Genomic DNA, 25,581 nt, shown 5'->3' with positions numbered 1-25,581 from the left:
GGGGGGGGGGGGGCAGGGTCACTTCCTCGGTGCAGGGAGGCGATGCAGCTCGAGTTCTGGGCCATACAGCAGGAAGTTTCGATCTCGGCTGTTCATCTGGCCGGAGACGACAACGAGACGGCGGACGCTCTGAGCAGGCACAGTGCGATCTCTCACGAGTGGGAGCTGGCTCAGGAGATTTTCCTGGAGATCTTCGCCCTTTGGGGGACCCCTCAAGTGGAACTCTTCGCCTCCAGTGTCAACCAAAAGTGTGAAAGGTGATGCTCGCGGGAATTTCCACCAAAAGGAGCCTTAGGAGACGTGTTCGTGGTGGAGTGGTCATTCCCACTGCTGTACGAGTTTCCTCCAGTCCCCGTCATCCCGCAAGTACTACGGAGGTTACGGAGGTTCGGTTCCCGGATGATCCTCATTGCTGCGGCTTGGGCCCGGAGGACGTGGTACCTGGACGTTCTCGACTGGTCCATCTGCCCTCCTACCGAGACGATCTGCTCTCACGGGAGAGGGGTCAGGTTCTCCATCCAGAGGTCAGATCCCTCAACCTTCACGCTTGGCTTCTGAAAGGTTGAGGTATAAGGATTGGGACCTCCATGAAGACGTGATGGAGGTGTTGCTTTCGGCCAGGCGGCCGGCAACAAAGTCTCTGTGCCGTTGCCATTGGAGAAAGTTCTGCGACTGGTGCAGAGTTAAGAATGTGGATCCTTTTGAGTGTGACATTCCCATGGTCCTGTCTTTTTTGCTTTCCTTGGCCCACAGGGGCATGTAAGTGGGGACCATTAAGGGTTACCTGGCGGCGCTGTCCATATTTAAGCGCTCGTCTGAAGAATGTTCCTATTTTAAGATTCCTTTAATTTCTCAGTTTTTGAAAGGGCTCACTTATGTGTTCCCTCCGTCACCTTTTCTGGTGTCCGGTTGGGATTTGAACCTTGTTAAGTTTCTTATGGGTGCTCCGTTTGAGCCTTTGCATTCTTGCCCTTTGAGATGGTTAACTCTGAAAACTGTGTTTTTGGTTGTGGTTACTTCCGCTCGCAGAGTGAGTGAGTTACAGGCACTTTCAGTTAAGCCACCCTTCACTGTGTTTCATAAGGACAGAGTTGTCCTTAGAGTTCGTCCTTCCTTTCTTCCGAAGGTGGTTTCGGAATTTCATTTGAGCCAGAAGGTTGTTCTTCCGGCGTTCTATCCTCCTCCACATCCTGGTAAGGAAGAGGAGAGGCTCCATAGGCTTGATCCTAGGAGAGCGTTGAGCTTTTATATTTCGTGCATGTCCCGGGTCAGAGTGGAGGATCAACTTTTCATTGGTTACGCTGGAAAGCGTTTGGGACAAGCTGCGACGAAACAGACTTTGTCTCGTCGGATTATTTTAGCTATCTCCGAGTGTTACCGCTTGGCGGGTAAGGACCCTCCGGCTGGCTTGCGGGCCCATTCTAGCAGGGGAGTGGCTGCGTCTACTGCCCTGCACAGGGGTGTTCCTATTCATCACATCTGTGATGCAGCCACCTGGGCTTCAGTACATACTTTTGTACGTCGCTACTCCCTCGATTCCATCCGAGGGCAGGATCTGGCCTTTGGCAAGGCAGCCCTGTATTCCGCAATTTGATTGGGCATGCTAAATTTGTGTTCTAAATTCTTTTCCCACCTCCTTGCTTGGTACTGCTTTGGGAGTCTGTCATAGATATGGAATACGTTGGAGGACCCAATACCCTCGAAGAACAAGTTACTTTCTTACCTGGTAACGTTCTTTCGATGGGATGGTCCGACGACATATTCCATATCGCTCCCTCCCTACCTTCCCTGCTGCAGAATTTCTTTTGCGATTGCAGCTTGCGTTCCGCAAGGCCTTGTGTGTCTGACTGGCAGAAAACTGGTGGCACACGTTCTGGGGGAAAAAACTACAACTGAGGCTACGGGCGTCGTGCGTCCTACTTATCACAACGGGTGACGTCGGCTGTCGGAGGAGGTCCTCGGGGACGGCTCATCGACTCAGGACGCAGACGCCGAAGATTTTCCGAAGCAGCACAACTGTGGACATTACCTGTCATAGATATGGAATACGTCGTCGGACCATCCCATCGAAAGAACGTTACCAGGTAAGAAAGTAACTTGTTCATCATACATCAAACTGGCTGCTATTATTCACCTGGCTAAAAATGAATTACTCCAGTAGATTTTGGTCGCATTTCAACAATCACTGCAAGTCACTATTGCCTGCTGATCTAAATCCTATATATGAAGGAACATGGTTTGAACACATTGATGCACTATTCAAGGACCCTACATTGAAAATAAATCATGGAACTCTGAGAAACAGAATAATGCCACTCACTGAGTTCGACTTTGAGGAGGCCACACTAGTTAACATAATCACAAAACTAAAGAGCTCTCATGCCTCGGGACCTGATGGCATATCAAATGTTGTCATGAAGGCCCATCCAGATCGCTGGGCAAAAATATTAGCCACACTATATAAGCAGATGGAGCTCTCTGGAAACATACCACCCAGCTGGCATAAATCTGTCCTGGTAATGATATTCAAGAGGGGCGATAGACTGGATCCATCCGACTATTGCTGCCTCCTAGCCATAATGGACGTGAGTCCGAAGATTTTTGCAGCTGTATTTTAAAAAAAACTCAAGTTCCTCATAAATAACCATAAAACAAAAGCGACTCATGCACTGTTGCTTCGTCGACTTTAGTAAAGCGTTCAACCTAGTATCCAGACTCCTCCTGTGGGAAAAACTGTCAGGACGGGGCATAAATTCATCGCTATTATACTGTATACAACAGCTGTACACTGACATGGAAATCTCAATTGGTCTAAATTTAGCAGGTTTGTAGACCAATTTCCGCCAAACAAACTGCAGTTTCAAACAAGGTTGTGTATTTGCACCCAACCTGTACAATCTGTTCACTGCTGATTTTGCCCAAGCCCTCCGGAAAGTCAACATTTCCCACCAAAAATAAATGGTATGCACATATCATGGCTAGCATACGTGGAGGATATTATACTTGTTGACCAAACACAAATAGGGTTACAACGGTCACTGGATGCGCTTGTGGAGTATTCCACAAAAAATCTAATGATCAGAAATACAACTAAGACGAAGATCATGATTCTGGGAAAGTGTACAAAAGCGACACAGGAAAAAATTGGAATTTTAAAGGTACCTGCCTGGAAAATGTCAAGGAATACACATACTTGGTTTTCCCCATCACTTCTAATCCCACAGCAGCATAATTTGGTGAGAAAATCACTGCTAAAACCTCGAAAAAATGGTTAGTGGTAAGACATTGCATCATGCATCAGGTTGGATACAATATCGAGGATCTACTGGAGATCTACGGCTCATGCATTATACGGGGCATACTGTATGCTCTTGCTGCTTTACAACTTTGACTGATAACCTGGATAGACGGATTAGAGTTTACGTTCAGTCATAAATCTCCCCAAATCAGTGCCGGTTGTTGCACTCAGACTTGAATACGGGCAAACCTCTTTGCTGACAAGTTGGTCCACTCAATGAGCTTTGCCTCATCTTAAACTTGTGGCCACAAATCAAAATTCCAACGCCCTACTGCAATTGTTGTTGAAACATTTGGGATTGGAAAATCATGTCCGCCTTTATCAAAGAATTAAAGCTCATGGCCATGGCCCATTTCGAGTAGTTAGATCTAGCAGAGGACATCATTAATAAGACCCCAACTTTGAAAAGAGCATTGTTTGTTTGTTTATTATTTATAATGCGCAGACATACCCTGGAGTAACAGTGTGCAGCAGGTACAGGAATATGCGAACCTTAGTTACACAACTTTAATAATAATAATTTGGCACTTATATAGCGCTACGAACCCTCAGATATCTGAGCGCTGCTTATTATTACCCACGGTGTGTGGTGCTCATTTATCGACCTCGGAAGGATGAAAGGCTGAGTTTGGCCCCGCAGGGATTCGAACCTGCGTTAGCAGGCGCTGCACGGATGTCAAAGCGAGCGCTCTACTCGCTGTGCCACTTGACCGGCCACTTTAAGTTGCATACAGATAATTGGGTATACATCGAGTCGTAATAGGGCATATGTACAGTGGCAACTAACATTGTAAACAAATTTACAGTAGTAAAATACACAAGTTTGAGAGGTAGTCATTTCAGTTAGCATTACATTAGTAAGCATTCGCTTTCAACCATAGACTAGTCTTAGTCCTAAAGTTTTGATAAGGAAGGTCAGTTCTTAGGGTGTGGGATAGGGAGTTCCATAAATTAGCTGCTTTCTCAGGGAAGCTGTTACCACCTATAGTAGATCGATTGAATTTAGGGATATCGAGGCGGTCTTTGTAGGCAGTTCTGGACTGTCTCAAGGAGTGTTGTCTGTTGAATTTGTTAGCCAGGTAAGAAGGCGCAGCGTTATTGAGGGATTTGTGGGTGAGTCACAGGGTTTTTAGGTGGATTTTATCCATGATAGGTAGCCAGTTGTTCTGGCGACTAATCTCAGTGATGTGGTCTCTTCTGGAGATGCCCAATGCCGCCCTGAGGGCATTATTTTGTAAAATTTGGAGTTTCCGAATGGCATCTTTGGTTGCCCCAAGGTAGAGGACGTTGCAGTAGTCTAGGCGAGAAAGGATAAGGGCTTCTGGCCAAGGTAGTGCAGCTAAGATCAGATAGGAATGGTTTGGCTGTACGGATAAGTCTGCATGTGTAGGCCGTGGAGGATGCCAGAGAGTTAACCTGTTTTGCAAGTGAGAGTTTCGAGTCGAGGTAGAAGCCCAGCGTTTTTACTTCATGGCCTACTTTGATGTTAATGCCGTCAATTAGGAATGAGGAGTAGTTGGGTCCTCGTTTTTTTAGGCTAGAGGTAGTGCCAAGGATGATGAGTTCGGTTTTATCATCATTCAGGCATAGTCCATGCGTGGCCATCCATGCCTGGATGATGATGTACACTCTGTTCACCAAGGCCAAATCCTTTCCATAATCCCCAGAAAGCGGGAGGAGGATCTGGGTGTCATCTGCTTAGTTAGTGTAGGTGACACCAAGAAGATCCAGATCGTCGAAAAAGGGGCTTGGTAAAAATGTTGTACAAAGTAGGAGAAACACACAGGCCCTGGGGGACGCTGCAGGTGATAGGTATGGGGTTGGCAGCTGCAGTGGGCGAGAAGACCCTCGTGGTTCTGCCATTTAGAAAGGATCTAATCCAGGTGATTGCCTTGTCTGAGAAATGTGCTGCCAAATTGAGATGATTACATAAGATGGTGTGATCAACCAGGTCAAAGGCGGCCGAGAGGTCTAGAAGGAGGAGAAGGGCCGCTTTACCGTTGTGTCTACACTCGTCAACTTGGGTCTTGAGATCGATAAGAGCTGTCTCGGTTCCGTGTTGGGGGCGGAAACCTGATTGTCTAGCTCCTAGTAAGTGGTGCGCTTCCAAATGTTTTTGGATTTGTACATAGGCAGCCTTATCCAGAATTTTTAGAAGGAAGGGTACTGTTGTAATCGTCCGGTAATTGGTCGGTACTGAAGGGTCAAGAGTGTTTTGTTTTTTAGCAGAGGAAGTACCCAGGATTGTTTTAGATTAGTGGGGATGGCGACGGTGGAGAAGGACGCGTTGATAAGTTTTGCAATGAAGGGAGAGGTCACGAGCTGCATCCTTGATAAGTTGTGCGGGGCAGAGGTCACCCTGACAATTAGGTTTTAGGGACAGGATGATTTTTTTCCACTTCCAATATCGAAACTTTGGAGAAGTTAAATTAGGTAGATTCGTTAGCAGTCATCCTTTCCGTTGTTATGGGTGTAGGCGAGTTATTTAGGGATGCTCCTTTTTTGCTAAGGATCTTGTGTTGTAAGGTGGAGATTTTGTTAGTAAAAGCATTTTGGATCTCTGAGCACCATTTTTTATCTTTGATACTTGTATCGAGTGGTTCGATTGGGGGTCTCTATTTCTTTGAGGATGGAGAATAATTCCTTCGTATTGGATTTGGCTTGGGAAATATGTGTTTCAAAGGAAATTTGTTTTGCTAGACATATTTCTTTTTTGTAGAGGGCGGAAAGTTTGGTAAATTTAAGTTTATTAGCTGCTATTATCTGCTGAAGGTAGCTTTTTCCAGGCGGTCTCACAGTTTCTTTTTTGTTGCCTGAGGCTTTTTAGTTCAGGTGTAAACCAATTATTCAAGTGCGTCTTGGGTTTGCTAGGTCTAAGTTTGGCGGGAGCGATCAAGTCCAGCGAAGTAGTCATAATTTTGTTGTATTCTTCAACCAAAGTCTCAGGATCTGTGTTGTCTGGGAACATGTTAAGAGTAGGGAGTAAGGCAGGGATGAGCCTGTCCGTCGTAATGCACTTTTTATTTCTGGTTAGCGTGGGTGGGGCCCTAATGGTTGGTGGAGGCAGGGGTCTATTAGTGGACGGCATGAATGACACAAGGTGGTGGTCAGTCCAGGCTAACGGTGAGATAGCGAGGATATTGGCTTGACAGTTGAGGTCTGCCACCCTTTCAAGCGTTCTGCCTTTAATATGTGTGGGTGTGTTGCTTCTTTGGGTGAAGCCTAGTTCAGAAAGAGTATTGAGTGTGATCAGGGCGAACTGGTCTAGAGGGTCATTGAAGCACATGTTCAAGTCTCCAAGTAGAAGTACTTGTGTAGAATTTAAGGTTGCTAGAGAGGATGGTGTTAATGTCATCCTCAAATGAACCAGAAAGCCGTGGGGACGGTAAATCAAGTGGATGTTAAGCGTTTGGGCATTAGAGATTGGGACTTTCACAGAAAGCAATTTGCATGATGGGACATCAATCGGAGAAGACAGTCTCATTGCCAGGCTGCATTTGTAGATAATGGCGATGCCACCTCCTCTGGATTTAAGTCTGTCATGTCTAAGTATGGACATTAAAATCAAATTGGCTCAATGGGATCAAGTATAAAATATTGAAAAGCTGCATGGGGATCAGAAGGCAGAATTAATATTATCAGAGTTTTCATCCCCATAAGCCACGCTCTTATCTAATTAAGCATTGTACAATGGAACTCAAACATTTTATAATACGCCTACGACTAAATCTTCTTCCGACTATGGAGCATATTGGCTCCTGGAAGAGTATACCATTGGAAAAGCGCATCTTTCATCTCTGCCATACCCAAGTGGAGAGTGGACGACATTTATTGACCAACTGTGTTTTTCTTAAACCATGCTATCAAAAAGGGTATGGTAAGTTTGTTTTTAACATTGAGGATGTCGTCCAAGAACAATTCTGGGCCACTCTATTTGATGCCGAATCCATTGTTATTACTGCAGCTGCCCACGATATATGGAATGAAGCAGCACATTTTTTTAAGAATCACTGAATTTGGCAAACATTTTATAGACTTTTAGATCAGTTTCAAATATGAAATGTATTGCAACTGTTTCTTGTATTTTTATGTTTATCCATTGTGTTCCTGTTTTCTGTTTTTTTTCATGTGCTTAAAGTTTTATGTTTAAACTAATGCACAATAAAAAAAATATTTAAAAAAGATGTCCTACGTCACATGCATCTGTTATAGGAAAATACTTACAGAAATTATCCAGTTTTTCATAGTTGCCAGGAATGTAGTTATTCCTGCTCAACTGTATTGTTTCAGTAAATACTTTGTCCATTTGTTCTCCAACTGAGACTCCAGTTAATTCAAAGAATCCTAAATTTCTATTAGATGGTTCTCGCTAGAGAAGATGCCCTTCCACTGTCAGTGGTTCTGGTGTATCCCCCTTGGCCACTTGCTTGCTGTGCACTTAGTTCTCGAGTACAAGATCCAAGGAAATATCTTTACTGAGGCAATGCTCTTCGTTCAGGATTTCTGTGAACTTTACTCACCAGGTGCTAGCCAGATGGGATGTGGATTAATGACAGAATGTCGCTACAAAAATATTTTCCAAACCTTGCTTGGTCCTGTGTTTGTTCCACGAACCATCTATTTTACTATTGTTACACTTTTTGTTGCTCTGAACATTTCACAACGTAAGGGAAGAATCTTAACCTCCTCTCTAAACACGCCCTTCTAAATGTAAAAGCGATATACTTTGATTTATATATTACAAAATATCACTCGACAAAGTGGAAAAGTAAATGTGGAGCTACTCCATTCTTCCTGTAAAAATGCTGCCTCTCTTATGAGCAAATAGTTCTGATGAAGACTTACACCACCCTGGTTAAACCAGTAGTTTAAAGGCTCAGCTCAATTATTTGCCATCTCCAAGGTGAAATCAGTTTATGAATATTTGTTCACCATGACGACTTCAGTGACTGACCAACTGCATCAAGTAGTAACTGAAGAGCACAATTGGGATGTTCCTAGGAGGAAGGCCATGTGTTCAAGACAACCATCAGACCCTTTGAGTTTAGTGACGAGGATTTATTATAGTATTGCACATGAAATGAAGTTAGTTGGGAGAATATATATATACATACACATACACGCCATAATTATGGAAAATATTAATTCATAACTCCATACACAAAACTATGAAATATTCTGTGGCAACTAGCTTATCAAATCTGCAAAACAAAATGCAATTATGATTCATAAATGTTGAGTAGTCTTAAACTTTAAGGGGTGTTTTTTTCTTGCAGGTTCTTGCTTTTGGGTAGCGGCCCTAGATGGAAATGTAGTGGGAATCGTAGCGGCAAGAGGCAATGAGGAAGAGAACGTGCTGGAGTTGCGCCGTATGTCCGTAGATTCGAAATACCGCGGCAAAGGGATTGCCAAGGCGCTGGGGCGCAAAGTCTTGGAGTTTGCCATGGTCAACAACTACTCTTCTATTGTACTGGGAACGACGGCTGTCAAGATGGTGGCCCACAAGCTGTACGAGTCATTAGGTTTCGAGCACGTAGGCATTGTTGAAAACTACATCCTCCCTGGGATGACACATTCCATATCCGAGAGAATGTTCTTTCAGCTCCGCTACCATCGCTACCGTCTGCAGCTTAGTGAAGAATAGAGCTTTTTTTCCTGTGTATTTTTTTAAATCATCGCCTTGTTCATTTGCCGATTTTTGACACACATTTAATTTTTATATGCTTACTAAAACTTGGTTGTGCAAGTGAAAAAAGAAAATGATTGCTCCACGCATGCAATCAGACGGGGATGCTCTGCTGGATGCACTGATGCTCTCCCAACACACACATTGCTGTCTCAGCATTAGCCCCATTACTATAGAAGCACAGCAACTAGAATACTTCCAGGACTACAGATTTGGTGCACATAGTATTTTTTCAGCAATGGTGTATCATACTGATAGCCTTCACACGGCTGCCACTTGAAACTGCATTTTCTGGAATGCGTTGAATATGCATTCAAAGCATCCTGAACGTTACTCGCTGACCGTTCTTTAAACGTGGAAAATGCCTGCTACAATGCATGAAGGGGACTTTTTGCACGAACTCAAACACATAGTACTTGCCAACAAAGAATTGTAAAGCTTTTTGGGTGTGTCCAATTCTGAAAACATCTGAAAAAGATGTGGGTGCAACCAGAATCCATGCAACTCATTGCCATTCTCTTCTTTATCAAGGACGTAGACTCTAAATCATCATATTTTGCAAAGTACAATAGAAGCGGAATATATTTAGTCTTCATGGATAGCCTGCAAACCTGGGCCAGAACTTTGCATGTATACTGTACATTGGAGGTCCTGTATGCTGCCTTTTAATATTTGAAACAAAAAAAAAGGGAAAACAACCTGTGCTTATTTAGTTGCAGTTCTAATGAGAACACAAAATTGAAAGTTTTCAGTAAAGCAATGTGCGACATGCTTGCTGTTTTTGAGGATTGGAGTTGCACACCCAGCACAGATGTACACACTGTCTGTTGGATAAATAAAGACAGCCTTACTACAGTCATCCTTAAACATGAAATGTAACTGTTTAAATGATGTCTGAATTGTGTAATGCAAATAGAAATGCACAACAGATATGGCATGTGTCTGTACGTAGTCTGTATGTACAGTGCCTGCAAACAAAGCAAGGAAACCAATACTACTAGCCTGAAATGTAAAGTTTTGTAACATACTTCAACTAATGGTAACTTTGCATGAATGAAGCCTGGGGAAAATTAGATTTTAGCTTTAGTTGTGATTTTTCACAAGTAATAAAACAGCCGCAATGCACTCAAACAACAAGTTAGGATTCAGATATGTTTAGTTTTAAGGTAAATCTTGAAAAAGTAAAGTTTTAAAATGTGTTACCATACTGTGAAGAATTACATAATTCAGTTTACCAGAGCCAGCATATGTTCTCCTTAGCTGTAGTAAATGTTAGAGACTTTGTATATACAGTCGTCATTTTACATATGAATGAAGACCAACAGAGTGCACTTAACTGTCCAAGAAATGTTTAGAAGTTGGAGGTGGAGTTCAGGCATGTATTACATGCACATAAAGTAAAGGGGCAAGTTTGGATAAAGCATTTCATGGAACACCTACAAACCGCAATCAATTATGTGGACTGTACGTCTTAGAGAATGGCGTGAGGTGACTATACATTGGAACATGGCCCCACCTGTACAGTGTTAGTATATTTAAAGAGTCACCAAGGAGATATGTCATCATACAAAAGAACGTGCCACAGGCGGAGTCCCTTAAAACTTGTATACAGTCTTTTATACTTACAGCTGGGGTTATTTAATCCTTGATATGAATGTCCAAGCCCTTCTACTTTATCATCTCCAAGAAAATCTTCAATCATTTTTGTTGCGCTTTTTTTCTTGATCTACAGTGTGCTTTGACACCCTACTCTGGCTCGTCGTCCTTTCCTCGTCTTTTGTTTTATTGCACCTTTTTTCTCTTTCACTGAAGTTCTATTTTCATTTTCAATAATGTACACTTCTCCGACTAGCGATACCTGTTTTTTCTGGCTCTTTTTCTTGTCACTCTTCTTATTTCTAACACTTCTCCATATCAAAAATGCTCAATGTTTTATCTTAGTAATATCCCTGTTGCCACAAATGGCAGTCTCGCCCTGTGCAAGCGCAGAGCCCCATCTCTCGCAATAAATCCTTGAGAGAAGGCATGTATTGACTGCACAGTGGCATTGTAGCGTCAGAACAGACTCTTGGTCAGTTTTCACTAGTAGCCTATATCGTCATTGTGTTATTATAGGCTTCTTCTAATGTCAGAAGTACACAGTAACAAGAAAATGATGCACACGAGTTTACACTATTATGACAGCATCCAATGTATTATATATAAACTGGGATATGTATGGTTTGCTAATATGTGTGCAGTCAATTCCACTGTAATATAAATCACAGATGTGCCTTTATTTAGGCCACATAATTGCAACTACAGTATCAGTCTGCATCACGATAGAACATAATACTTTGTAAATCCAGCATATTTGTGGATTTATGCATGCACTTACAAACAGAACAATATGCAGCGATATAGGTGTGCAGTGCAATGTGGCCTCCCATCGTTATTTGAATCCGACAGCCACGTAATGGATATGCAAATGCTCTGTCTCACAGGAAAGAGTCCTTCCTGACCTTTCTCGGCATGAGCCGCTACTGTCAAAATTACATTTCTAACCCTTCTAGTACAATGCCATTGGCACCTGGTTGGCCCTCTGAGGCTGCGCCTCTGGAATAGTGCTCCCAGTCTGCTGGCAGCTGCTATCTACAGCCCTTCACACACAGAAATATGAGCAGTCCTGGGTGTTTGTGCGTTCAGAAAGGCTGGGCCGTGCTGCATTGAGATCTCTACTTTGCCCTCAAAGTATGTACAGGGTACCCTTGTGACTAAAGTGAACTGTGCATAGTGCAGACGTGTGCACCTCTGCAAAGTGCAAGATTTATGTACCACATCATTCCTAAAGTCTGTCCATCGATCAATGCTGCTATATCATGCGGCTCACAAAGCAGTGTTTGTCAGGCAGTAGTGGACTGAAAAGTAGAGTGCATAAATGTAATTATACATTTGTGATGCGCCTCTTAATTGGATTTTTACATGAAAATGATCAATTCATGCCCTAATTATATGATGACACCATAGAAAAGTTGTAAAATCATAACTGATGCACAAACACCAGACCATAATGGTTATGGGGTGTTAAGGGCCCTCAAAATATTTTCATAAGAAAACAAATTGTGGCAAATCCGTGTTGCCTGAACGGAAGGTGCCACGAGTCAATGTAAGGTCCTCTACAGAAAACTCAAGTGTTACCAAAAAAAACGTTTACCAGTGATGATATCGCTGGTGAAAACATCGAGGGTGACTCGATATTTTTTTAAAGGCACTAAACTCACTGGCAACATATTTTAGGACTGGTGAAATTATTTAAACAAACTCCAGTGCTAGAAAATTTGGGGAAAGTGTTGGATAGTGCCTTTAAAAAAAATATCGAATAATCCTCGAAGACCAGCGATAATATCACTGGATACCAAAAAAAACCCCAGGAACCATTGCCAAATCGTGTGTTGCTGCCAAACGTACTGCTTCTGTAGATGTAAATAGTCACCATGCCCACAGTAGACTGTGGCCTATCCTGCGCCAGGCCTAGCGAATGGAAGCATGCTAGGTTTCTAGCTCGAGACGCCCTCTCTTTAATAAAGATGCATTGCATAGAAGTTTCATAGAAGATTGAAGTAAAGTTCTAATCCACATGTTGTCATGCATCATTGGATTTGTACATAGTGTATGAAACCGTGCTCAGTATTTTCGTGCTGCTTTTAGGTAACGAGAACAACGCTGGCAATGTAATAAAATAGGCAAGCACATATTGTGCTCATTTAACGTCCTTTCAGAAAAATTCTCTCCATCAATACAACCTCATAACGACTAACCAACATGGATTTAATAAAGGGTATTGCGATTTTGCATTCTAGTTTTCCTAAGGGTTTTGTTTGATCCACGTCCCTTTTTTTTAAATCTGCCTCATTAAAATGAAGAAGCCAAAATCAGCACACGTCTTGCACAATCAGAGTACATGCACCAAGGCACCACTTGATTTGTAGGTAGCTGAAAACCGGCCGAATCACAACGCTGTCATAAGAACCTTCTGTGAAATGTCCACACTCTACCTGACCTCTAACTTCTTGGGTCCAGACATGACCCTGAAGTGTTTTCAATGTGGAAGTCGTGCTTGGGCCTCAAAGACTATCGTTCTGTTGTGGGCATGCTTCAAAGCAACCCCCTTTTCGGTTTACAAGATGTTTTCCAATTGTACTTTTCACTCCTACTTTCATGTGGAATAACTATGGCACAACCCCTTCTTCCTTGAGTACTGGATTCTTTAAATACTCCTAGTTTAAGTTCGATTTCCAGGCGACTGACATGTGTGTGAACTTTGGAAGCTTGGAGCGACTCAAAAGCTGGCTTTCGAAGGACCTCAGCGTTTAGCACTCTTTTGCTGCAGCCCTGTGGCAACACACAGCCTAAATCGAAGTATCATTTATCATTTCTCCTCGTGACTGCGGTTTCAGTAAAATTGCACATCTTAATAGTTTAGTTTGGTGTCACGATTTAAGCTGCTTTTAGACTCGTGTATATCCATTTCACAGTTTTGACTTGAAGTTGTGTATTTTTCCAGTTGCTTATTTTATTCCTTTGACTCATTTCATTTCTCGAAATAATTATGCCATAAAATAATCGTTCCCCTTTGTATCTTGTATATACATTGTTATCAATAAAAGTGCTACCTTGTATAATTTTACAGTTACTTGATATGTTGTTTCACGAAAATGTAAAACTATCTAGTGCAAGCAGTCATAAGACCCTTAGATATGGGGGTTTGTATTGAGAGCATAGCCAATGATCCCAGGACTTTTGTAACTATGGGAAAAGCTACCTATTTGTGCCGCGATTTTGTTTTGTTCTTGTTAGATTACAATTGTATGTGTGGTATGAGGGTGCTCCAAACTTTCAGTACACTGTCTATTTATGGACATTCTTCTGTTTTTAATATAGGATTGTGGGTTCACAACAGGCAACAAGTGCATCAAGTTCAGGACCTTAATAAGGCCAACCACTGGGGTGTTAGGCTGCCAGGCAACAGGGAGATGTCAAGGTGCAGCCTTATTGAACTCGAAGCAGTGTCTCTTGTAAAAAGATCAATAATGGAGAGCCATCACCACAGCTGCTGGAAGTGATGAACAGAACATGTGTGCTAGTTACCCTGCTTTAAAGCAAATGGGCTGTGTCTTATAAACCTACAACTATGTAGTGAGCTGCAAGAACCGAGTGTTAATGTTAAGGCTTTGATTTCAAAACCTTTTTAAATATTTCATGATGCAAGGAAAATCAAAGCATGCACCTACTGTTGATATGTGTGCATGCAACTTAAAGCTTGGCCTTTCATAACTCAAGGAAACAAATGACACACAGCAAGCAACCCAAACTAGGACTTGAACATATCACCCTTTTACATCTATCACTGCTCATCAGTGGCCCATCTAAAGGGTTTGCTTTTTTTTTTTAGCCCACAGCTGTTTGTTATCACGTTTAAGAACATGATGTGGACCTGCCCATCCACGCCTGCATGGTATATAGTGGCCATCAGGAACCAAAGCTAATGTCGAATGTAGACTTAATTTCTGTGGGTAGTTGATGAATGGGAAATAGGCCAGTCTCGTTTGCTTTCATTCTAAGCGTGCTTCTAGCCGTAAGCGTTCATGTTTATGGCTCGTTTCTCTAGAGGTATCTCTTCAGGAAATTTAAAAGACATTGGGACCGATTCACAAAGCATTTGTCAATGAGCAAATCCAGTGAATCAGGGCCATTGTGTCTTTGTGCATGAATGTAGATGCAATGAGTAGATGTTCTAAAGGCTTCCTTATTTTAATAGCGATAGCGATAAAACAATGCTTATGGTGCTGTGGTTTTAGGCATAGGTTTCTTTTGTAGCGCAAACTGACACCCTAAGTGCCAAGCAGGTCACACAGTATATGCACAGAGTTTGCATCTCAAATGAAAAATGTAAGTCAATCCTCCAAACACCTTTGCAGAAACCTGGTGTGCCTGATTTACCCCCAAAAAATTAAATGGGAAAATCCCATTGAAAAACGCTCTGTAAATCCGCTCCTTTATTTGTACATACTTGCATATATTCAGCAACATACTGGAAGATCCTTACAGTTAGCCACGATCCATTTGCCCATTTTTAAAAAGATTTTCAGGTGGTCAAATTTGAGGATTCATGTGGGAAATATACATGCTCGAGTATAGTGCTGGGAAACAATGCAGCAGGCATCTGCAAACATGCTTTATTGTTAACAGTACGAACAGAGACCCAATAATCGGGCCTTATACTATTTTCCTGTGGACATGCTCCACAGAACACATTTTGGAAATCTGACCCGTTTACCACGTACACACAAGGCTATTATGCCTTTGTCCTTGTCCATCCCAGCTCACATTGGTGCCTGCTTCCGGGACGACATGTTCTGCTCTGTTGTAAAACATGATTGTGTCAAATGTACACGTTTTACCATTCCAATTTGTTTTCAACATGCGGAGGAATCATGGCAAATGTGCTGTGTGATTAAGGATGTAGCCAGCTTCATTTTTGTTGTGGAAATCCTAAGAGTATCTAACATAACCTTTCGCAATGACCTAGATGCAGCATCTGTTCTTCATTCCTGAGAACAAATGTAATGTTGTGAAAGACTAGTTTTGATCAATGTGGGTGTGGGGCTGCTAAACTAAAGGTAGTGTGGTGCCACTGCATTTGTATTTGCATTTTTTAATGAAAAGGTTAGTGATTCGAACATAAATGCTGCATGTGAGAATAACAACTGTGACTGCAGTAATCCTTTCTCGGGGTCGTTTAGATGACAACTGCGTGATACCTGAGCTGGTTGGGGTCCAGTTTGTGATGGGGGAGGTTCATAGTGGGAACATGCACTGAGGACTGCACAGAGAGACAGTGTCAGTATACAGGGAGTAAGATATTTAAAATGCTGTTGGGGCTCCATTGCCTTAGCAAGTCTATTTGTTGCACTTCCCAAACCATCCTCTCTAGCCATTCCTTTTTCAAACATTAAATGGACTCCATTTGTATATGTCTAATATACGAGCTCTGAGCTTTCACTGCATTTTAGATCCCCATAGGAGCTGCCCATTACTCCTAAGACACAAACGTTTACCTCTTTTACAATCGGTTCTAGGATGTATTCCCCTGATGTTGGTTGTTGAGGTCTAATCTCGTCATTTGCAGGTGCTTCAACCACTGGAAAACAAGACTGACCTGTGTAGGCTTCACTCCACGTGGTTCATTTTGCACATACTTTTCCTCGTTGCCCTGTGCACATCAAAGTATCATTTGCTTGACTCAGAAAGGATCATATTCAATGTGCAAGGAAAGCTGTTGGAAGCCGAACTAGTCCCTGTACATTCATGTGCTGAAGGATATAGATTACAATGTACAATAGTAACCTTTGTTCTAGTAGTTCTTCTGGAAGGAACCCAATCATTTCTATGGCTAAAACCAACAGCACATAGTACTTTATCATGGAAAGATGTGACGTTTGATCTGCTGGGCAAGCATGATTTGCAACTGCAGGAATACACCCTACATCCAGGTTATGTTTCCATGCTGTAGGCCCAGTTAGAAAATAGATGTAAGGCACTTAGGTGAATAAGGAATGAAGGTGATTCAATTGATAGTTCATTTTTTTGTAATTCCAGAAATTGACTGCTTTGTAGCTCAGCTCATTATACAACGATTCGTCTACAGAAGGCCCCTCCACCAAGCCCCTGAGCCGTGTACTCCGTCTTGCTTTCGCTCTTTCCAGCTTCTCGCTCTCCACTGGAACACTCTTCCTCTTTCTATTCGATACTGTCTTTTCTCTTTTTAAGGTCTCTTTAAAAAAATCATCTTCTTCTCTGTCCTTGACTGTCTGCTTTCGGAATTGATATTTGAATTCCCTCACCCTTTCGTAATTTTTGTACTGTTATTTTAATACTCTGTGCAGCGCTTTGGATAAAAGCGCTATATAAGCTTTAATAAAATACAAAAAAAATACAAATGGAGCTGCTGAGGAGCACATTATTCTAATAATAGCAGACCTTTTTGTCATTCGTTTTCATTCACATGATGTTTCAAACAATGCAAACATGATGGTTCTTATGATACTCTGATATGCACATCTGATCTGCTGGGTATGTTTCAGATGGAGGTGCCTCTCAAGTTCAAACTAAGGACTACATTGTGTCTTAATATAGCAGTGAACTTGTAACGCTTCAACACTTGCACTCTGGCTTAATTCGAAAGGGTCACAAGATCCAACCTTATAAGGTTCAGAAGACCCTCTTGGGAGGGTTTTAATATAGTATGGCAGTCTGATTTTTAGACTGTGCAAGCAATATGTCAGGGGCTCTTCCTACCTCATTGAGAATGCTTGATTCTCTGCTTCTTTCACCGTTTTCATAACAATTTCCGCTTTAAAGAGTCAACAAGAAGAAATAACTTTATAGTACACTGTCAAACATTAGATAATCAAGGAACACTTGTGTATAGGTGCGTTATAAATGCCATATCGTATCATAAGGAAAATAGGCTCATGCCAACAAAAGAATGGGAACTGTGGTCTAAGTTCTTGCTATGATACATTGGTCCTAATGCAGAATTCCTGTGTGCAACTGTTTTCAAACAAGAAATTTGTTGCACCACTAAATAATTCTATTAGTAATGTCCTCTAGCTGTGACCTCAATAAGTGTGCTCTTCTTGAACCATGGATTTTTACTAACTGATGGTAATAAAAGCTAGGGTTTCCGTTTTTTCCAAAATTGGTATTAGGGTTTGACAATAATGAACAATTCCTCTTGTTTATATTTGGCCAGCAATGATCTTTAGGCAAGATAAATTAATACACAATTTTACATGAACTGAAAGGTGGCTTTTACTTCTCAAGCCACAATCTGGCAATTAGCATCCTTTAATATCAATGTATAAAGATAAAGAGATAGAAAAGCTATTTGTTCCTAAACTCTATATCCCGGTCTGTGATTCATATTTAGATCATGAAAGTCTGCATGGACCAGACTACACAATGCTTGCTTATGATTTCAGCAAGGGCACACATTCTACAGCAGAAAGTATGTTTGTTCTGCCAAACTTTTTCCATTAAAATCTTTTTTCTGAAATTGTGGTCCAATTCTGAGATGAAACATTGAAAGTCTTAGAATACAGGAGACACAAAATGTCAATGGCACCACAAGAAGTCAGTCGTGGATATTTAACCAAGATTTGGAAACTTGAGGTGCATTGATTGAGGGTGCAATTCTTTGGGGAGCGTGACTATCCTCGTTTTGGGCATGCATTATTTAAAAACAATACTAGTTTGTTTGATTTATTTTGAAAAAGTAATACTTAATAGCCTATATCACAAGGAGGTCAGTTGTGTGAGGAAAGAAACAATATGAACTTCTTATAAAGAATGTAGGTGTGACCGAAACATTCATCTGAAATCATCATTACAAAAACTGTATTTTGTCCAAATGCTTTTGAGCGATTCAGCATCAAGAACTCTAGTACATGCTGTCGTCATTACTGGGATCTAAATGGATTTATTTATTTTATTTGTTTAAGCATTTATTTCAGGGCGCAAAGCCCTCCGGCATATAGGCGCTTGTTTCAGAAAGTGCAAAGGTACTTAAGATCCGGTAGGTTATATATAAAATATATGTATATTGCACTTCGGGATCATGATAGCTGTAGGGTGATTTCTGTTTACATTGAGGCAATTATTTAATCAGAATGTAGATGACTGTCCTGATGTATCTCAGATATTATTAGTGATTCATAGTATTCTATATCCATTATGAATGCATCTTAGAACAATCTTTACAATTGGCCTTTAACCAGCAAGTCCACGTTTCTTTGCCTCAAATATATTGTTAGCATGAGTTAAATAATATTGTAGCTTGAATGCCTCATATATGCTTGTAGTTGCCACAATCCTACAGAACTTGATCCACAAATCCTACTCTAGTTTAAGATGGGATCATTTTCATACTAAACTGATTGGGTTCAAAACCAAGTAAATTGCACAAACGATAGACCAATGCTGCTCACGTCTGAAATTGTTTGTACAGATGATGGAGAATTTATGCTGTCTTGGATGGGTCATGTTCAAACTATTCCTCAATGTAATTGACTGGTCTGAAAATATATTTGAGCCCCACTTCAGAAAAGCATGCATAACATATCCAATAGCCTCATATCTGTGGAAGACACCTGCTCATGCTCTTCATAATGGCACGTCTCAATGCAAAGTGAGAAAGGGAAGAAATGTGTGAGTTAAATATTGTTTGTTTATGTATTGAAATTCCATTCCCGATGGCCGCTGAAACTGTGAATAATAATCTCACCTGCTGTAAAAAGGTTAAACTAATGTTTATTTTACTTTTTTTTATATAAATGGAAACTGAAAATTGTAACCTGAAAGGAAGAAATTTAAATATTGTATGAATAAATAACATCGTCTTCACACACGTTTTTCAATGAATGTTAATTGTGATTGTTTTACTGACTTCTATGTCTAAACTCCAAATTACACATTTTATGCTTTAAAACAATTTGGATTCAGCCAACTGTAGGCTCTGAAGGTCAGTTAAAAATGTCAGTATCATCAAAGAAGGCAAGAACACAAATTACCAGATCAATTGAACAAGCTGGCACATCAAGAAAGCAGCAAATTAATGGAGAAAGGACTAGACAGCATTATTTAAATACAATTGAGAATGGTTCTGAGCTGCATATATCAATCACTCAAACTAGTGAATGTTGCCTATCACCATAATATTTGTGTACCTTTTGATTCTTTCTAGGACAACCATTCCATTGCTATCACCCATTTCTGAATCAAGATGATCCTATGGGTAGACGCCAACGCCCTAAGGTCCTTCAAACATGGGATACATTTATAAAGATTATTCACAATCATTGAAATAATCATTTCATGCAATCTCAGACATCCTTCTAGCATGTATCTAATATCATACATGTGGAACAAAGCAAGTGTTGATAACTACATTCAGTAATTGAACACATTTAATGATTAAGCACACAAGGGCCTCATTAAGAGTTCGGCGGGTTGCCGCTGAACTCGTTACCGCCACCTGATAGCTCGATTACAAATCCCGGTGACCCGGGATGTCAGGCGGTGGAAGGTGTAACTCCCCATTGCCATGAAGTCCTAAAGGGACTTGTAGTCTGGTGGTCCAGAAAGGGTGCCGGTACGCTGCTACCCATGATTTCAGAGCAATAAAAGCACAGCTTATAGAAATGACAAAAACTTGGCAATACTTTTAAAAAATCAGCCAAAAGTATTAATAAATTCATCAATAATGTATGAACAATTTTTGCTTGCTGTCAAATTCCTTCGGATTTCAATGCCAGTATCAGTTATTTACAAGCAAATGCAAGCTCCCATTTTGGGCAAGTGCTACATTTCGGTTACTAAGCACTTATTCAAGCAGATGCTGAATGGTAAATACTTAACCATGCACATATTAAGAAACAAATATCACTTATTCAAGCAGATGTTACATAGCAAATGGCTATCCATACATATACTAACAAATGCCAACTAGTTAAGACTAAGGCCTAATAGTTTCTGTCCACGTCATTATCTAGGTGAAATAGTTTCGATGACGTAGAGCCTTGTAACTAGGGCTTGTCTTCTTCAGGGCATGTTCACAAAAAACAGCACAAATACCAAACGATATCTCAGATATATGATATAAACAACTAATATGGTACATGAATACAATAAATATAATCATGACCATTAAACTTCAAGTAATAATGTAATCGGAATTAACATTGCATTCTTACTTGGCAAGGAGGCGGAGTGGCACTTATCTTTAAGAATAATCTTTCTATCAGACAGGTAAACAATGTAAATATGCCTAATTTTGAAACTTTAGTAGTTAAAATCGAACTGAACCCCAATACCACACTCAAGGTATGCATTCTGTATCGTCCCCCTTTCCCTATGCCAGACTTCACCATGAATCTGAGTGAACTAATCTCTTCCACACTTAAACCCAAATCTCAAGTGGTCTTGGTTGGGGATTTTGACCTAGGTTTTCACGATCAAACAGACTCCATAGAAAAAGTAAGAAAAAACCCACTGAAAAACCTTGTTTTCACACAATACATTTTAGAACCCACACACTCTGGGCTAGAATTCTAGACTGGGTAGTGGTGCATGGTATTCCACCTAATAAGATCGATATCCAACCCTGCCCCTGGTTTGATCACTACTTCATACAGTTTGAGTTGCCCACTGTCAATGCTATAAAGAAATCTACACAACCACTGGAGAAAGTCCTCAGTCGTCATCTTCGTAAGCTTACCCCTGAGGCTTTAGCACCTCTTTTTTTTTCCCCCTATCCGAATAACCTTGCCCAGTACAAGTCTGTTTCGGACCTGTCAGCAGCTTATAACAAAATTATGGGTGAAGCAGTTGACACTCTAGCTCCTTTGAAGCTAAGGCCTGGTAAAACCACACACTCCAAAAGATGGTACTCCTCCAAAATTCAAATCCTGAAACTCAAAAGAAAAAAAATCTTATGGAATTGGCAAAAATCACTCTATGACATCGATAAGGTTAAGTATAGCCTCACAGCTAAAGAACACAAAGAGGCAATATGTGAAGCCAAAAAGGACTTTTATAAACTGAGGATTGGGGAAGCAGTCTCAGAGACAAAATAACTATTTAAGATCCTAAAAGAAGTTGGAGATCCCTGCCCTATCACCTCTGCAATCATTAAAGATTCAGCATGGTGCACTCAAATTGAAAATGCCATGACTAATAAGGTAACTGCAATTAAAGAAGATAGCAAATCAAGGTGTTCTCACATTATCCCTCGTCCACCGTCAGTCAGTGGCAAATCTCAGTCTGTCACATTGAAACCCTTCACCTTCTCTGAGGTGAACAAAGGGGATATCACTCATCTCCTATCTGAGCTGAAACCCACAAATTGTAAGGGTGACGCCTGTCCTGCCAAAACAGTGAAGGCCTGCGCCCATCTACTTACCCCTCTTATCACAAAATTTGTGAACCTCTCTTTTCAGGATATGTCAGTGCCTACTGATGTAAAGCAGGCGTGGATCACTCCACTCCTTTAGAAGCCATCTCTGGATCCCTTCTTGGCGAGTAGCTACCGCCCTATTAGCAACTCCCCCTTTCTCGTGAAAGTATTGGACAAAGTAGATCACCAACAGATTCAGGCTTTTTTAACTGGGCACTGCATTCTTATCCACAAACAATCAGGTTTTCGTAGTGCACATAGTACTGAGTCCACTTTGCTGGACCTGAAAACTAACATCCTACTTACTATGGAGAAGGGCAAGAACTTGCTACTGATGCTGTTGGACTTAACAGCCGCATTTGACTTGGTCGCTCATTCCATTGTTGCCAGCAGGTTACTGGAACAGGCTTCTCTAAGGAAGCAGTCAATTGGGTTGTCTTATTCTTGTCAGAACACTCAGCCTAAGGTCTTCCATGGAGACACCGCATCAGTTAGCTCTTTTCTTCAATGTGGGGTGCCACAGGGTTCTTGCCTCTCTCCCACTCTGTCTAACCTCTATATGCTCACCCTTTTGACCTCTTGGATGCGGATGGCACCTGCTACGCCAACTGTGCTGATGATACCCAGTCTCTGTATCTGCTTTCAGGTGACTATACAAAAGACACTGGAGTCATTAATGGCACTTAAAATCTTATTCACCACTGGATGGCTTTAAACGGATTAGCCCTGAATAACTTGAAGACTGAGATCATGATTCTAGGCACAGGCCCCAAACTGCGTCACTTAGATCCAGTCTATGCACATGTCCAAATTACAGACTGTCTCCTCCCCACCTTAACCCTAAGAGTTACTTTTGACCAAAAGCTCTCTTTGAAACACCACATTGGCTGTTTGGTATCGAATGCCTTCTACTACATTAAACTCCTGACGCAAATCAGGCCTTACCTTGACACAGCAATCTGTGGCAAAGTGGCCAGGGCCATCATTGCTAGTTGAATGGACTGCTGTGCTAGCAGTCTGTTGGGTGTGGGCAAAGGTGAACTTAGCCACCTGCAAGTGGTGCAGAATAATGCTGTAAGAGCGGTAATGGGACTATGGAAATCGGATCATGTGTCTTCTGCCCGGAGAGAGCTGCATTGACTTCCCATCGCCAAGAGAATCCAATATCGCATCCTCTGCATAGCACACTCCTGGCTCTTTGTCCATTCTACCTGCAAGATCAGCTGAAATGGCTCCCTGATAGAAGCTGCCTGAGGTCAAACAACGCAGGGCTACTTTGGGTACCCAAATCCAAATTGTTACGGGTACAGCATGGCTGTTTTGCATTTTCTACTCTGCATTTGTGGAATACCCTCCCACCTGGTTTCTGGCTTTGCCCTAGCCTTCCTATCTTCAAACGAAAGCTGAAAACTGTCCTTTTTGAATAATCCCTGGGATGCCTGACGCAACCTAGTCCCTCGGTCTACACCTTCTACCTCTCACTATATTCTGTTCTCTATTTTGTTTCATGTTGTAGAGCTCCTGTGCCTCAGGGCGCTTCATTTCTAGTACTTAAGTACTTAAATAGATGATCACAATCAAGGTTAAAGTTTCTCACTGTGATTGCTCAACAATTCATTAAAATCACACCCTAGTGCATCTAAAATGCCAAATTAGTGTGCTTAGTGAAAGAAAGGGTTACTCACAACTTATGCTGTGGATTCACATATTCGATGTGGAATCTAATACTTCCTGAGAAGACATTATTTGGTTGTCCCTCAGTACTTTTAGAATTACCTTTGCATAGCTAATACTTGTAAGCGTATAAGATGTTCGACACATATATGAGAAGTCATTTATAACGCGCCTGTACACATGTTTCAAGGCGCGATGCATAGACATTTCAGGCTTTCATAGTCTGGGAGAGCTTGATAATTCTAGCGTATGTGGTGCTGGCATTTATTTTACATCTTGTGGCACAGGCAACACTCTTTACAGTTTATTCTGCAGTCCTTTGTGTCACGTAACGAGACATCCGTCTACACACAATGTAATTTTAACGAGAATCCATCAATGGGACTCCATTGACTATGTTTTGCAAACACAGCAGCCATCTTTAAAAAAAAAGGGCTGCATTAACTGGTACTCAGGAGGTTCCAGGTGTAATGTTTGCTGTTAGAAATCACAAACTGGCCATTTAAACAGTGTATACTGGATTGTAAACCGTGCATTCATGGATGTTATCTTCTGGCTAATTTGATGTCAATTGCTCTGCCTCGTGAGTCACTTGTTACTATTTCTAAAACACACCATTTTATATCATCTGCAGTATGTTTAAAGTCCAAATAATATTAGATTAAAAGTACAGCTGTATTGCCCGTGTGAATTCAAGATCCATGCTCTGTGAAAAGGTTCCCCTATCATCACATTCTCCTTGCAGACCCACTACAGGAGATCCTGTGCAACCTTGCTCGGGACCTGAAGGTCTAATATTCTGCCTGATAATTGTGACCATTGGGATATGATGGCCCACTGGAGAGAACTCATCCTTAATCCTGAAGAAGGCCTCTGGCACCAGAAAAATGCAGGATGCCATGAGACCAAGCAAATTCAAAATAATCGAAGGCCGTTAGATGTTGGGTATTCTGAAATTTCATCACCATCTGCAAGAGATGTTGATCCCTCGACTCGGGTGGCAAAGCCTTTCTAGAGGAAGAGTCCAGGATGGCTCCTATTAATTCCAGCTTTTGGGAAGGTGTTACATGGAACTTCCTGAAGTTGTATTGTATTGAATACAGAATAGTAGAGTGCGAACTATGGCCCAAAGGCATCAAGGCGCTAATAACCAATGATAGGGGAGGGAGTGCTACTCAGGAGAGTTGAGAATTCAAGAGATGTGTTTTCAAATTCTTTTAAAACTGGAAGTGGTCAACAGCAGGTGCACCGGAAGAGAGTTCCACATAGTGGGGGCCAATTCTATACTGAAAAGGAGCGACCTCCCGCACGGGCCCTATATTGACTCAGGATTTTAAGAAGGACTTGTGAGCAGGACCTAACGGGTCTAGCAGGCGTAGGTAAGCTTAGAGCTAGATATTTTGCACCTGTATTGTGAATGGCTTGATGCACCAGACATAGTACTTTAAACTTAATCCGGCTCCCAATCGGAAGCCAGAGAAGCTGGCAAAGCATATCCAAATAATGAGAGAGGTTTGGGGCCCCCAACACCAGTCTTGCTGCTGCGTTTTGCACTAGAGGAGGCCTACAGGCTGCCCAAGGTAGGTGCCATTGCAGTAATCAATGGAATCCATGATCGTAGAAGTGACCACCTTAGCCTGGAAATCAAAAGAAAGAAATGGAAGAACCTTTCTCAGCACTTTCAGCTTAGCAAAGCCCATCTGGCACATAGAAGAAATCTGGGCCTCTCTGAAGCCCCTAGAAAGAAGCTTGACTTTTAGGCTTTTAACCACCTTCACTGGCTCAGTGTAAGGCCTTAAGGACAAAGGGCAGTAATCGGTGCTCCATGAAGCCCCAGCGGAGGGGAACCCACCCCTAGGACCTCCGTTTTGTCCCTGTTTAATTTAAGCCAGTTCAAGGCCATCCTTTCTCCAATGGAGGACAAGCAAT

General features: G+C 41.6%; 1 protein-coding gene across 2 annotated transcripts in view; it reads left to right on the top strand.

The window, feature by feature from the left end:
* Window positions 1-19,427, top strand: part of NAT8L (N-acetyltransferase 8 like) — a 193,543-nt gene extending 174,116 nt beyond the window's left edge. For both annotated transcript variants that reach the window (XM_069632127.1, XM_069632126.1), the window contains one exon: window positions 8,575-19,427. In XM_069632127.1, coding sequence (XP_069488228.1) covers window positions 8,575-8,942 — 368 coding nt within the window. In that variant the 3' untranslated portion in view covers window positions 8,943-19,427. The remainder of the gene's footprint in view (window positions 1-8,574) is intronic.
* The last annotated feature ends 6,154 nt before the right edge of the window (window positions 19,428-25,581 follow it).

The sequence above is a fragment of the Ambystoma mexicanum genome, chromosome 6q (genome assembly GCF_040938575.1).
Source record: "Ambystoma mexicanum isolate Mex_15411 chromosome 6q, UKY_AmexF1_1, whole genome shotgun sequence".
NCBI lineage: Eukaryota > Metazoa > Chordata > Amphibia > Caudata > Ambystomatidae > Ambystoma > Ambystoma mexicanum.
This window is presented reverse-complemented; position numbering and strand designations above follow the sequence as displayed.